At 44.0% G+C, this 15,572-nt stretch overlaps 1 protein-coding gene across 9 annotated transcripts in view; it reads left to right on the forward strand.

The window, feature by feature from the left end:
• MLX (MAX dimerization protein MLX) overlaps positions 1 to 15,572 on the forward strand; it is a 258,108-nt gene that overhangs the window by 81,842 nt on the left and 160,694 nt on the right. For 8 of the 9 annotated variants that reach the window (XM_077459434.1, XM_077459436.1, XM_077459432.1 and 5 more), the window contains one exon: positions 11,456 to 11,536. In XM_077459434.1, coding sequence (XP_077315560.1) covers positions 11,456 to 11,536 — 81 coding nt within the window. Of the gene's footprint in view, positions 1 to 6,628; positions 10,497 to 11,455; positions 11,537 to 15,572 lie in introns of those variants that run through there. The other variant, XM_077459431.1, reaches the window with a different exon arrangement.

The raw sequence follows: 15,572 nt of genomic DNA on the forward strand, positions 1-15,572 counted from the left end.
GAATTGAGTCCAAATATAAACATTGCGTTTTTTTTTCTCTTCAATAAAGCGAAGTGTGGCAGAATTATTACATCATATGACAGCAGCTAGAACAGGAATATCACGTAAATGGAGAGAAATAAATAGTCCAACTATGACGGATTGGGTATGTCAATTGAACGAAATATATTACATGGAAAAACAGATGAGAGAAGAAGAATATAGAAACAATCAAATGCCAGTAATATGGCAAAAGTGGGAAGAATTTCTGTCATGAAGAAGGTTAGAATTTTTGTAATCAGAGGGAGGCGGAGGGTCCAATGGGATGTTTTTTGGATGGAGCGGGAGGAGATGATGGTGGAGAGGGAGAGGAATTTCTAGAGGGGGTAAGTGCTCCCCCCCCTTTTTTTTTCTTTTGGAGTGTGGGAATGAATGGATAAGAGAGAAAGTGGAAAGTTAATAAGGAAATGTAAAGCCTATAATTGAGATATTTATATGGTTATGTAAATGAAGTAATTTATGTATATTTTCTTGAATGTTGAATATTGGATAAATGTTAATATGTTTTGTAAAAATGTAATTAAAAAATAATTTGAAACAAAATGTAACTTCTCTTAACAATAGGAAAGAGTGTAAATTGCAGTGATTACACGGCTGTCTGCAAAACTTTGCGGCCAAAGCAAGCATCAGAAGATGCTCTCACATCAATTTTGTAGAGCGTGAAAGTGTGAACGGACGACCAAGTCTCCGCCTTACACACATGGGAGACAGACGCTTGATGTCGAAAGGCCTAGGAGGTCCCTATTGCCCTGGTGGAATGGGCTGTGACAGAAAAGGGGGCACCTGCCCGATCAAGGCGTAAGCCTGGACCACGACCTGTCTGATCCACAGTGATATGGTGGTCGACGAGACTGCCAGCCATTTTTTTGGGCCAGCGACCAAAACTAACAGCGAATCTGACTTACGGAAGGGAGCCGTGGCAGACCTGTACCCTTGAGGCCCGAACCACGTCCAGGGAATGGAGGGCCACCTCCTTGGGATGTGTCAGCTTAGGACCCAGAGATGGTAACACAATGTCCTCATTGAGATGGAAGGCCAAAACCACCATCAGAAGAAAAGAAGGTTGCGGACGCAACACTACCTTATCCCTGTGGAAAACCAGATAGGGTGACTTGCAAGACAAGGCCACCGGCTCAGAAACCCTTCTGGCAGATGTAATGGCCACTAGAAAGACCACTTTCTGGGAAAGCGTCAACAAGAGAATTTCCCTGATGTTCTCAAACGGCGGTTTCTGAAGCGCCGATAGCACCAGGTTCAGATCCCACAGAGGTGGGGGTAGTCGCATTGGAGGGAGTACATGCCAAACCCCTTGCATAAAGGTGCGTACTGATGAGTGAGATGCCAGAGGTCATTGGGGAAAAAAACAGCCAACGCTGATATCTGTCTCCCGATGGTGCTTAAGGCCAGTTTCTGGTCCACTCCATGCTGTAAGAACAACAGGATCCTGGAAACAGAATAGGTGCGCGGACGCCACCCCATCTCCTCACACATGGAGATATAAGCCTTCCACGTACGACGGTATATCTTCCGAGAAGATTATTTCCGTGCTCTCAGCATAATTGAGATTACCGAGTCTGACAGACCTCAGTTCCTTAGTACCTGGCTTTCAAGAGCCATGCCATTTAAAACCAGCAATGGTAAAGCAGGATGAAGTATCGGACCTTGTGCTAGGAGGTCTTCTCGAATCGGCAACCGTCATGGAGCATCCGCCACCAGGTGTACTAGGTCGCAGTACCAGGGACGCCGGGGCCAATCTGGGACAATCAGTATCACTGGAATCCCCTTGGCCTCCACTCTGCGAAGCAGAGGAGGCAACAGTTTGAGCGGAGGGAAGGCATAAATCAGCCGGTACTGCTCCCATGGAGCCACCAACAAGTCTGACGTGTCCGCTCAAGGATCACTTGCCCTGGACACGAACCTCCGCACCTTTTCGATTTGATCTGAGAGGCCAGAAGATCCACATCTGGTGTGCCCCACCGCAGGCAAAGAATCCTGAATACCTCTGGATGCAATGACCATTCTCCTGGGTCCAGTATCTGGCGACTTAGTCCGCCTGCCAGTTTTCTACTTCCGGGAAGTATATGGCCGACAGGGCCGGTACATGTCGCTCTGCCTACTGGAGAATGTGAGCGACCTCTCGGCTGCAGCCGAGCTCCTTATTCCTCCTTGATGGTTGACATAACATGGTTGACCATGTGGAGACCTAGCCTGATCGTTTGAAGCTGGAGCACATTGATTGGCAACTGGGATTCCTCCCTCGACCAGAGACCCTGGGTCGACTGTACCCCCAGCACTCCACCCCAGTCGGTGAGGCTGGCGTCCATTGTGATCACTGTCCAGGCAAGAACGATTTCCTGGACCGAAGGGCCGAAGACCTCAGCCACCAGAGAAGGGAGTCCCTGACTAACTGGCTCGCCCGAATCTGCCAATCCAGAGATAACTGAGATTTGTCCCACTTGGACAATATCTCCTTCTACAAGACTCTGGTGTGAAATTGGGCATACGGTACTGCCTCGAAAGGAGGCTACCATGAGGCCCAGAACTCGCATGCAGAAATGCAGAGATGACCACCTGCGATTCATCAACAGCTTCACCACGACTCAGAGTCTGAAGGGAGAAACACTCTCACTTCCACGGAGTCCAGCAGTAAACCTAAGTACTCCAGGCGCTGGATTGGCACTAGTACCAACTTTTTGAGGTTCAACACCCACCCAAATTCTTGCAGAGTTTGCATGGGGATCGCTACATCCTCCCTTAATGCTGAGGCAGAAGCTGCTCTCAGAAGGGAATTGTCCAGGTAACCCACGATTGCGATCCCACAAGACTCGGGGTGCTGAAGCCAGGCCAAAGGGGAAAGCCACAAACTGATAGTGCTCTTCACTCCCCCCCCCCCCCCACTGCAAACCACAGAAATCTCTGATGCCTGAGGCATATGGGTATATGCAAGTATGCGTCCTGGATTTCCAAAGACGCCAGGGAGTCCCCCTGATGGAGTGCACCGACTACGGAGTTAACTAATTCCATTCTGAACCTTTTGTACTTTCACAAAGCAATTGAGGGCTTTTAAGTCCAGGATTAGAAGTACCCCTTCCTTGTTGGGGGCTACAAACAGATTGGAGTAGAATCCCTGAAACCTTTCCGATTTTGGAACAGGCACTATCAACCCGCGGCTGAGCAGGTCCCTTACTGCCTCAAACAGGGCCTCCCCGGCGAGCCGGGTGTAAGGGTATGCTGGAGGGAAAAAATCTATTTGTTGACCAAAAGAGGAACTCTATCTTGTAGCCCAATTAAATCAGTTTGCAGACCCATTGGTCGGACAGCCGAGAGGCCCACCGAGCTGCAAACTCCCGAAGGCGGTGTGATGGGTGGGGGGGGGGGGGGGGGCAAACCTTCATGTAGTAATACTTTTGCTCGCAGGCTTGCGAAGCAGGGATGCTTTTGTCCCTCAGCAGTCACCCTGTCGGACTGGGAGCGCTTACCTGAAGTCCCAGGTGAACGGAAAAGCCTCTTTTGAGCGGAAAAGGAGGGCCCTTGCCTGCAGCATGTCTCCTTACCCTTCCTGGACTTTGGGAGTAACGTGCTCTTCCCACCTGTGACATTCTTAATGTTATCCAGTGAAGCTCCAAATAGCTGCTCACCAAGGAAGGGCAAATCCGTCAAGGTTTTTTTAGATGCCTGGTCTGCGGACCAGCATTTCAGCCAAATCAGGCGCCGCAGCACCACTGCTGATACTGATGCTCTGGAGAGCAGGGGAAGTGTATCCAGGGCCGCATCACAGACATACTTAAGACCGTGCACCAACTGGTCTGCTAGTTCTACGCAGACTGGAGCAGACTGTTGCTTCTCCAATTCACGGTGCAATAGTTTTGCCCACTCAGTGAGGGTCTGCGACACTAATGCTGTGACCAGTACCGGTCGTATCACTGACCCCACTACCGTAAAACATGGAGCGGTAGTGGGGTAGTCCTTTAAATGCTGGAGCCCTCTCTACCAGATCGTGGTTACTATTGTTTAACCTGGATACTGGGAGGGTCTACGACCGGGGAAGCTGACCAATTTTTAAGAAGCCTCTCTTCAAAGGGGTACCGCACCGCCATTCTTTTTGGGACTGAAAAGGTCCCTTGCGGGCTTCCCCATTCCTTGTATGTGAACTTATCAAAATAAGTCAGATCCGGAAACACCTTAGGTGTACGGGCTGGCTTACAGGACCCAAAAGGGACCGCCACCTCAGCAAAGGATCCTGCTGCATCCTGTATTTTCAAGGTATCGCACACAGCGGTGGTAAGTGCTCCAAATAGCGATTTTTTTCTTGCGTGGACCCAGACACTGAATCATCCTCACTGTCCGATCGGTCCTGGTCAGCGTCCTCTGGGGAAGAAACGCCAGCTTCTGATGCCATGCTGACCCACCCTGTCTGCCGCCCTTGGGGATTTAGGACAAGGTGCGCAATCCCACCCTCCTAGCTGCTAACAGACTGAGGGGCCCCACTGCAGGACTCGCCACCCTGACCGAGTGCTGCACCGTGCTGTTGCTGATCGCTGGATCCTGTGTCAGCTCACAAGTGTCCAGGAGTAAAAACCGCGCTGTTCTGAGGCACAGGAACCAGCGCTGGGGAATAAAAACACACTGAGGCTACAAGAAAATGGCCACCGCCTGTCCTTCTATGGTAAAAAGCACAGGGAAAATGGTCGCGGTCTCCGAGAAAATGGCTGACGACCATGCTTCTCACAGAGGCTAACAAACTATGCAGAAAATGGCGGCGGTCAGCGCTATGGAGGCAGCACATGCAGAGCCCACAGACACCAGCAGAAAGACAGATGACAGCACAGGGACACAGACAGTTAGAGCAGCCCCCAATCAAGGATCAGAGCCCCCCGGAGGATCCTTGTCCCAGGTACACACACCGCATTACAGCCCAGTCATGTAGCATCCCCCATGGGGGGGAGGGAAAACAGGGACAGGGAGAGAGGAAAGGGAGAAGAGGGACCCCCTAATCGACCTCCCAGGGAATGCCCAGCTGCTCTGTCCTACCGAGGCAGGGAGAGCTGTACTTTCCGTCCGGACGAGCTGGAGGCATCCCATCACAGACCCATGCCGGAGCAGTACGGGGTGGCTGCTGGCCATGGCACACTGTGACAGACATCCGTAGTCCGGTCATATGTGTGCCCCGGAGCATGTAGCTCACTGGCCGCCCCCTGGAGCCTGAGGGGCATGTCGTGGCCAACTCAGCGTGTAGCTAGGGCCTGCGCATGCTCAATGGCTGGGCTGTGGAGACTACAAGGATCTCTATTATCCAGCCTGTCACCCAACCGGCTGTTGATAGATTACAGGATCAATATCTTGCGCAAAAGGCAAAATCCAGACAAAAATCCCCAGGACCGATGATCCCGGCAGGGAGCCTAGGTCTTTCTCCTTCACTAGGCAGAAAAAACAGCTGCCTAGTCCTCTCCTGAAGGTGGCGTAATAACTAGGGATGCACCGAAATTTTGGCCGCGGAAACATATCGGCCGAAAATGGCCTTTTCGGCATTTTGCCGAAAGAGAATTCTTGCCGATAATGGCGCAGAAAATCGCGCATGCGCAGTAGCGGTGGGAGAAACTTCGGATGACATCACTCGTTCTGTGGGCGGCTTGCACGTTCCTCGCGGATAAGATGCCGCACTCGTAAGCACGTTCCCTGCTGAGACGCTGGCACTTTCCCCGCGGACGCTCCTCGTGCTTGTGAGACGCTGCTGGGACCCGAGAGACGCTGCTGGGACCCGAGACGGCTTCATAGAGGGCTGCACATACTGAAGTACAACAGAGGGCACTGTCCCTCCTGGATGGCTACCATTACTACTATTCGCCGGTGAGCAATGCATTGCCTTTTTGCCTTAAACTGCCAAACAATCCAACTAATTTATTTTACTATACTACTGAAACTGTCATAGCAGTCAAACAACATGTATTACTTACACCTTTGTGCCTTTTGTGCCATGCAGTATGGTATTAATTAAATATGTCTTACAGTACATTGTGACGTAGCAAAAATTTTTTTTTTATATAAAACTGATTTGAAATGGAATGGCATGCTATTTATTCTGTAGTACTAGTCTAGTATACTATAAAATGTATGCCCTTGTTGTCATTGAGTTTGTCATTTTGGTATAGTATAGCACACTGACATGACAGCAAGCACATGATTTTTTTAAAACATGACAGTACGCAATATAATATATTATATTTAACAACTATATATATATATATATATATATATATATATTATATATTTTATTGTACAACAACAAGCACATGAAGTTATAGTATATTATACTGCAGAATAGCGCCAAAAAAATTAAATATAGCATGCAATTGCAATTTGCATGCAAGCAATCCATTCCATTTGCAATGAAATTTAATCAGTGCAATTATATTATCTTTTGGTACAAGTTAGGAGATGTACTGCAATGCAGACATATTATTAACTACCTTGCATGGCAAGAGCTGCAGCGTTTAAAAAAAAAAAGTGATAGTTTGTTATTTTTTAAAGCTGCCTCCTGGGGTTTAGCTTTAAAATTAATTTCGTCCTTTTTTTTTCTTTTCCCCCTCAGATTTCACTCCCACTATAGATCATTCTATGCTATTATTCTGCGCTACCAGCAAAGGTGGACCATGTCTGCAGTGTGGAAATATTTTAAAGTTTCTGATAAAGACCCCAAATTTGCAATCTGTAGTCTTTGCTCAGCAGAAATTTCAAGAGGGGGTACAGTGCCAAGGCATTTTTCAACAACAGGTTTGATACACCATCTGAAAACACGACATCCAGTTCAGCATTCAGATTACAAGAAAACAGTGCCACTTCCAAAAAGTGACTCAGGCTCAACACCATCTGTGGCCACGGTCTTTGAAAAAGTTAAAAAAAAGTTTGCAAGTGACAGTCCCAAAGCTCGTGCCATAACAGATAAAATTATGGAATTTATTGCATTAGACGACCAGCCATTCTCTGTTGTGGAGGACATTGGATTTCGTAGGCTTATGCAACATATTGAGCCGCGTTACTCACTACCAAGCAGACGCTACTTTGCAGATACCTGTCTACCTGAATTGTTTTGCAGTGTTAGAAAACACGTTCAAGAGCTCATGACTACCGACATCATAGCAATCAGTTTTACTACCGACATTTGGAGTTCAGACGTCAGTCCAACGAGCATGCTTAGCCTGACAGCGCAGTGGATAGATGACAAATTTCAATTGCAAAACATCCTACTTAACGCACGTGAGTTTGTTGGATCACATACTGCAGCAGCAATAGCTGACACTTTAAAATCCATACTTGACACTTGGCACATTGAGAAGTCTAAAGTGCATTTGATTGTACGAGATAATGCGCGGAACATGGCAAAGGCAATGGAGGACAGTGAACTTAAAAGCATACCGTGTATGGCACACACGCTGCAATTGGCTGTGAATGAAGGATTGCTGAGTCAGCGCACCATATCTGATATTGTATCAAAAGGAAGAAAAATTGTGGGTCACTTTAAGCATTCTCCGCTTGCTTATTCCAGATTACAAGCTTTGCAGATACAGTTTGGAATGCCACCGAAACGACTGCAGCAAGATGTAGCCACTCGTTGGAACAGCACCTACTATATGCTGCAAAGTCTTTTTGAACAAAAGCGTGTTTTAGCTGCATACATTGCAGATTACGAGCTGCCGGCAACACTGAGTGCACATCAGTGGATGTTAGTTGAAAATAGTTTCTCTTCTATCTCCATTTGAACAGTTAACAAAAGAAATAAGCTCAACTAATGCTTCCATTTCTGAAGTTATTCCCTTGATTGCCGCACTGAAGCGTCTGCTAGGAAAAGAGATAGAAACAGAACATGGCGTAAAAACGGCTAAAACCACTCTACTGGAGGCTGTTACCAACCGGATTCAAGACACCGAGTCCAACCCTCTGTACTGCATTGCAACAGTTCTAGATCCTCGATTTAAAGAGCATTATTTTAATGTTGAGAAAAAGCAGCGTGCACGGGAAATGATACAGGCACAAATGGAGGTGGTGGAAGCATCTGGTGAAGGAGTTTGAAGGAGTTTTGAGGTGTAGCACAGAGGAAAGTGAGAAGAAACGGTTGCATACAAGTGAAGAGGAACACGCTCCCTCCATATCTGATATGTTTGAAGAAATTTTACATGAATGCACCCCGGTCCATAGCAGTGCAACAACAAGTGCAGCTACTCAACAGCTGGACATTTATTTAGCTGAACAGCCTATCGCCAGAAGTGACAATCCCCTTGTGTACTGGCGCATCAACAAACAACGTTTTCCTTTGCTTGCACAGATTGCACGCAGATATTTATCTGCCCCAAGCACCAGTACAGTGAGAGACTATTCAGTCTAGCATCTCATATTCTTGACGAGAAGAGAAACCATCTCTCCTGTGAGAAAGCGGAGCAACTTTTGTTCTTAAAGCGAAATCTGCCACTTATACTGAAATAGATTTATAAATCCGTAGCATAGACCAATTCCTTTACCATGTTGTTGAACATAGTAAATTAATTGGCATTGGACTGTGCTATTGGACAATTGGAACATACAACATAGTATGACTGACTACCAGTATGTTCCAGTTGTTTAGTTGTGCCATACTGCCATTAGGTGTTTGTTCATTGTAGTAGTTCTACAGTTTTTGCACTTCTTCAATTTAAGAGATCTCCAGTTTTAGTACTGTACACACACATCATACATAGTTTGTTGCTGTTGGGCCAAACTATATCTCTCTCTCCCTAAGCTTTCAGCCCGCTGCGTGTGCAAAACTATGTCCTGTATTTGTGGCTGTCTACATATTCCAGTACTATACACTATACCACACTGTGTTCCAGATATGGGCAGAGACTTCCAGAAACAGACTAGTCTACATTGCTTGCTGTGATTGCCCGAGCACCGCTGCTGTAGACCAGACTGCAGACTGTGTTCCAGGATGTCTCTGCTCATACCCGGGGGCCGGAAAACAGTGTGGTCTACTGTATGACTGTGTATGTAACCCGCAGCTACATACATACTTTTATCGCACATGCAGCCGCTGACACCTTAGGGAGAGAACTTAGGGGGAAAAAAATAATAAAATGACTACAGTTCTCTCAGGTTGAAAATATTTATTGCATTTAGCATACTTATATATTACTGTGAAACAGAATAACAGCCTTCTGCCCTTTTTTATTCTTTATAGTTTGTTGTTGGGACAAAACTGTCATTGATTGTCTCTCCCTAAGCTTTCAGCCCGCTGCATGTGCAAAACTGTATGTCCTGTATCTGTGGCTGACTACATATTCCAGTACTGTACACTATACCACACTGTGTTCCAGATATGGGCAGAGACTTCCAGAAACAAACTAGTCTACATTGCTTGCTGTGATTGCCCGAGCACCGCTGCTGTAGACCAGACTGTAGACTGTGTTCCAGGATGTGTCTGCTCATACCCTGGGGCCGGAAAACAGTGTGGTCTACTGTATTACTATGTATGTAACCCGCAGCTACATACATACACTTTTATCGCACATGCAGCCACTGACACCTTAGGGAGAGATAACTGAATTACTACTAGTTCTTCTGGTTTAAGTTGAAAATTAATAAAGTCTACGTCTAAGACATTAAGTCTTCTTAGACTTAGTCTTAGTCATTTTATTTTTATATTATTTTATTTCATTTTTTTTAATTTTATTTTGTTATGGTTCAATGTGCACTGACTGCAGTCTACACTGCAGGATATGCGGTAGTAATTTATCATTTAATTTTGTATTTTATTTTATGATTTTATCTTCTGTGTCCACTGTCCAATTTATTTGGGTTGCTTTATTAAAGTACTGTTATTTTCCATTACTGGACTATTCTTTTATTCATAAAATTAATGATTCAGTTGAATATGAATACTATAATGAATAATACTATAAGGCAATTTTATATAATTTTTTTTTTTTAATATATAAAAAAAGCAATTTTCGGTTTCGGTGCTGTTTCGGTTTTCGGCCGAGTGTATTTTTCATTTTCGGTATCGGTTTCGGCACCAAAAAACCCATTCGGTGCATCCCTAGTAATAACCCTACGTTCAAGATTAATGGAGCTGTGTTCGTCAACGAACGAAAGAGAAATAATGGTAGCCACACAAAATATTGACACATTGGGCCCAATTTGGACATTTTCACTTAGAAGTGTACTCGCTTTTGTTGCCAGCGGTTTAGACATCAATGGTTGTGTGTTGAGTCATTTTGAGGGGATAACAAGTTATATGAGCTGTACACTCACCACTACATTGTAGCAAAGTAATTTCTTCAGTGTTGTCACATGAAAAAATATAATATATTTTCAAAATTGTGAGGGGTGTACTCACTTTTGCAAGATACTGTACACTGCACTGTGAATTTGGCAATTCATATTTTGTGATGGAAGATATTCAGATAATAAATTTTTAGTCACATGGATTTTATGTCATGTATATGGTTTATTTTTGTTTGATTGCAGTTTTATTTTTTTATTGCATTTTATGGTGTGGGAACACATGACAGCAGCTGCTGCAATCATAAATGATTGAATTTTGGTTCATGATTTGTGTGGTAGCGTGGGATGGTATAGAACTGTATCTAAATCACAGCTGAACTTTTCATCAGGTGGCATAAACACTTCTATGGATCTTCTTGTACCACCACTTTTGTTATATCTTTTATTATCTGTGTTATTTCTCTCCAATATAGTCAAATTTTCGGACAGGTCCACCAAATACATGGGAGTGTTTATTCCACCTAACGAAAATTCAAGTCACCCAATATTTGAGAACTTTGGTTCCCTCACTACTGAATGCAGCTAAAAGCCTAATCCCTAGGCATTGGCAGGACCCAGAGAGCCCTACTCTGAGGAGCTGGTGTAATAGAGTAGATGATATTTTTAACATAGCGTATTTGAGATTTAGTGGGGCGGAGGGATGGGCAGGGTTTGAGGAAAAATGGAAAGAATGGCTCAAATTTAAGTATACAATGAGGTTTGCAGAAATAATGGGAGCTTGACCAGGAAAGAGCGAAAAGGGTAGATATACAGTGGTAGATACTTATTTAGGACCCAGACCCAGGCCAGTGGGAGGGTGGTCTAGGCGTTATTGGTAACAAATATTCTAAGGTGAGAATGAATTTTTTGATTAAATGTATGTTATCAATTTTTTTATATGATATAAAGAAAATTTTATAAAAGATATTGAAAAAAAATCACAGCTGAACAACTACTTTTGGAAATTCACACCTAAAAACTGACCTGAAAATTGCACCGCATATGTGTGAAACTGTTCAAAGGTATTTAATTTTGAAAGTATTGATTTCAACAATTTCCTCTTCTTCTTCCTCCTCTTACTCTTCTTCCTCCAATGAAAACTGATAATGTTTCATTATTCTAGGACATATGGAACGAAAAGGAAGCATAGTGTCCAGAGCAAACAGCATTGGCTCCACCAGTGCCTCCTCTGTTCCCAATACAGGTACATTTCCAGCTCACATGTTTCTAATTAAAGTACCACAGAACTTTGAGTTGAGGAAGAAATATCTGTCTTTTGGGGTCCCATTTACACTTTCACAGTTTGTTAATGCGCACACACACATATATCTGGTTATTAACATGAATTGCTTGTTACTGCAAAGCAATAATGTGAATACAGCCTTAGGCACTGATCACAGTTGTGCACTTTTGGCAAAGCCCTAGTTCTATGGCATATAGCCAATGGTATTGCTCTGATATGATCACACATTCTACATAAAGTTTGGCACACATTTAACCATACCAAAAATGCAGAAGAGGTTGACCTGTATATTGCATTCTCCAAAGAATAGAACCTTCTTTTTTTAAATCAAAATTATATATGATAAATATATAATTAACATCCCAGTTATTTTGGTGACGTTGGTATTAAAGCTGACCTCCAGGCAAACTATTTACTACACATATGAAATGCATATAAGAGCCATTTTACCTGCTAAGACTTGTTTTTCTGTCCATCTGGCTCTAACACTCAGCACAGCCTTTTTTTTAGGAAATCAGTTTTTTTCTGAGGCACGGTTTAGTAACACTAAGCAGGATTTCCCACATTCACCTCAAATATGTGGCTGGGGAAATTGGTGCAGTTTATATAAAAAAAAAAAAAAAAAAGACAGCTTTACATGTCTTTATCTTAGTTGATTAGGCAGTAAAAGGAGAAGCAGCAGACTAACTCCTGTCTCTCGATCTCCCTTATCGGCATGCTCCTTGTGCTGCCCCCCCATAACTCTGATTTGGGGGGGGGGGGGGGGGGGTGCGGCAATTTGAGTTATGCTGTACAGGGGACAGCAAGGGGGTGATGCCAGGTCAAATTCAGGTACTGCATGCGTTAAAAAAATAAATATATATATATATATATATTCATATAGTCCCTGACAATAGTCTTGTCGCTTCTCTATATTGTAGAAACTCCTGCTATTAACCTGACTTTTAATTAATCAATTGGTGTTAGAAATAGCTCATATGAAAAGCTAAAGCCCTCCCAAATGATGTTTAATGCACTGAAATAAATTAGTTTCACTGAAAAAAGATTTATCATTTAATCAAGACAGACAGGTCAAATTTTGGCAATACAAAAGTTTTGTCGCAGTTGAGAAGGTCTAGTGTACTGGTGTTCTTTTTTTTTTTTTATACACACCTGAGACCTAATTGATCCATTATTAGTCACAGGTGAAGCTCGTATAACAAGGCGACAACACTTATGTCTTGGCAAAAATTGACTCAGTGGGCTTTACCAAGCTGTGAATATTAGAATACTTTTTGTCAGTTTCGTTTTGCACTGAAACATTATTACAAAAGCTGTTGGGATTAAAATGACCCATTTCTTGTAACAAAATCTTGATCTTGATCGCAAATCCCGCGAGATCTTGAGCGGAGTTGAAATGGAAAGGACAGTGAGCAGAGACACGGTAATGCTGTATCTAATGACGAGATACGCACAGGACCAGGCTTTGAATACAGGGGGTATTTGAGAGACAGCTTTGCAGACAGCAGGGAGGACGCCCATATGCTTATATTGTCAGCTAGTACATAATGGCACTCACTACACCCTACTGAAAACCTATGGTGATAATGTGACTAAGGTGAGAGGAGGGAAGAATTGCAGCAGAGTGGGCGATTCCCAAGGTATATGGACACACATGATATATATAGCTATTTTCATTAGTGGGCAGTGCTGCAGCTGCCACAGCCATTGCTGCTGCTGCTAGGCCAAAGCAAATAAAGGAGAAGAGACTGACTGCGTTTTGTGGAGAAACTAGAATGTGGAGGTTACTGGTATTTTTTTCTCCCCTACCAATAGTTTGTCAATTGCCTCTGATCCAGGAGAGGAAGGAGGAAGGGAGAGAGAGAGGGCTTCTTTTTTTTTTTTCCTCTCCTTTTTTTTCGAGGGGGACAAAAGTATCTACACTCTTCCCCCCCCCCCCTCCTTTTTTTTTCTCTCTCGTACCTCAAGGAGGGGATACTAGCAGGGCAGAGATATGGCGGCAAGGAGGAGAGTGGAGGAACGTGCCAGCCAGGAAAATGTTGGGACCCAGTCGCTGAGATCAGCTAAAGATAAAGACAAAGATAAGGAGAAGAGGTCCCAGCCTATTGCAGTATCGGGGGCATCAGCAGTGGCGGCAAAGCTGGAAAGATGTGCTCATACGCCAGACCATACACCAACTAAGGGGGGTCAGGGGGCCCAAACAAAAATATTAACGGACAGAAAGAGTTAAGGGTCAACTACAACAGGGACAAAGAGTGTAACCAATAAGAATGTTGGGACAGTTGGAAGACCTCAAATAACCCCCCTGTTGGTCCCCCAGTAGAAGGAGAAGGTGAACCAACGTTAAAGGAGGTGCTGGGGGCAGTTAATACTTGCAAACAGTCGCTGGTTGAATTATGTGATCAAACAAAAGGTATTAAAGAGGAAATCGCTATGATGCGGTATGAGCTTCAGAAGACAGTTGATAGAATAACAGCAGCTGAAGGAGAATCAGTCAGATTGAAGATGAGATATACCCACTAAATCATGAGGTCCAAGAGCTAAATGTACAAATGGGCAAATTTGAAGGAAAATTGGATGAAATGGGAGACTCCGTAGGAATAATGTGAGGGTGGTAGGTCTCCCGGAAAAATGTGAAGGCACGGACCCAATTGTATTTTTGGAGAAATGGTTCATAGAGGTGTTTGGAAGAGGTTCTTTTTCACAACAATTTGCAATAGAAAGAGCACATAGAATCCCGCTTAGAATCTCGCCACGGGGAGGACATGCCAGATCTATGCTATTGAAACTCCTGAATTATAAAGACAAAGCAGCCCTACTTCGTAAAGCCAGAGAGATGGGTAGTATTACTTATAAGGGAGCTAAAATATCGTTCTATCCTGACTTTTCACCCGAACTGCAGAAGCGCAGAGCGGAATTTATAGAGGTTAAGCGTAAACTTCAGAAACTGGACGTTACCTATGCTCTGTTGTATCCAGCACAACTCCGTGTAATAGCCCTGGGAGAGACTTTATTTTTTGATTCACCGGCAAGTGTGATAACCTGGATGGAGGAAAGGGGGGATAAGATATAGAGGAAGTGAAGGAGGAAATCGTTCCCTCCCTTTAGGGAAAAGAAAGTGGGGAAGGGGGGGTATGATTGCACAGGGTGGTATGTATTGGCCAAGGGAAAAGCCCCTAGGGGTAACCTAGAATGGTATAAGGGGAGGAGGGGGGAGGGTTTAAGTAGTAAAAAAGGATATAAGATGCAGGAAAACAGGGTAGATTGCACAGGAGTAATTGATAAATCTAATTTAATAATAAAATACAGGTTGAAAACATGAGTAGAGGAAAAATTTACAGGTTCTATTTTGATGAGTAGTTTAGCACAGGATGTCACAGTGATATATAAAGGCATACACAAGTTTATAGTAATTTTTGCTCAATGGGGTTCCTCTCCCCCCCCCCTTTTTTTTTTTCTCTCTCCCGTCGTTCTCCTCCTCCGGTACCTTTTAGGGAGTATTACCCTTTGGTGTGCATGGGCACTCTCCTAGCTGTTTTTTTTTTTTTAGTTCTTGATTGTTTTAAGATGTGCAAACTAGAGTTTTGAATATTGGGTCATGGAACGTTCGAGGGATGGGTACACCCATCAAACGAGCAGCAGTGTTTGACGCCCTCGAAGATTGTGATGTTCAGCTGATCTGCCTACAGGAGACGCATTTAACTGAAGAAACTAAGCTACAAATTCGAAGTAAGAAATTCCAATTTCAGTTCCACTCGGTCCATACCTCCTATTCAAGGGGCGTGGCTGTGTTGGTAAGGAAAGAAGTTGCGTTTGCGTGTCGGCAGATTAGCGTAGAAAAAGAGGGGCGATATATTTTTTTTGCAATGTGTAATAGAGAATCGGGAGTATATATTAGCAAATATATATATATATATATATATATATATATATATATATCCCCCCTCCATTCAAGTTAGAAGTTCTTTACTGCCTATTGGCATTTATAGTGGATAAA

This window comes from Lithobates pipiens, unplaced genomic scaffold (genome assembly GCF_037356315.1).
Source record: "Lithobates pipiens isolate NorthernLeopardFrog02 unplaced genomic scaffold, aLitPip1_a1.2 Scaffold_28, whole genome shotgun sequence".
Classification (NCBI taxonomy): domain Eukaryota; kingdom Metazoa; phylum Chordata; class Amphibia; order Anura; family Ranidae; genus Lithobates; species Lithobates pipiens.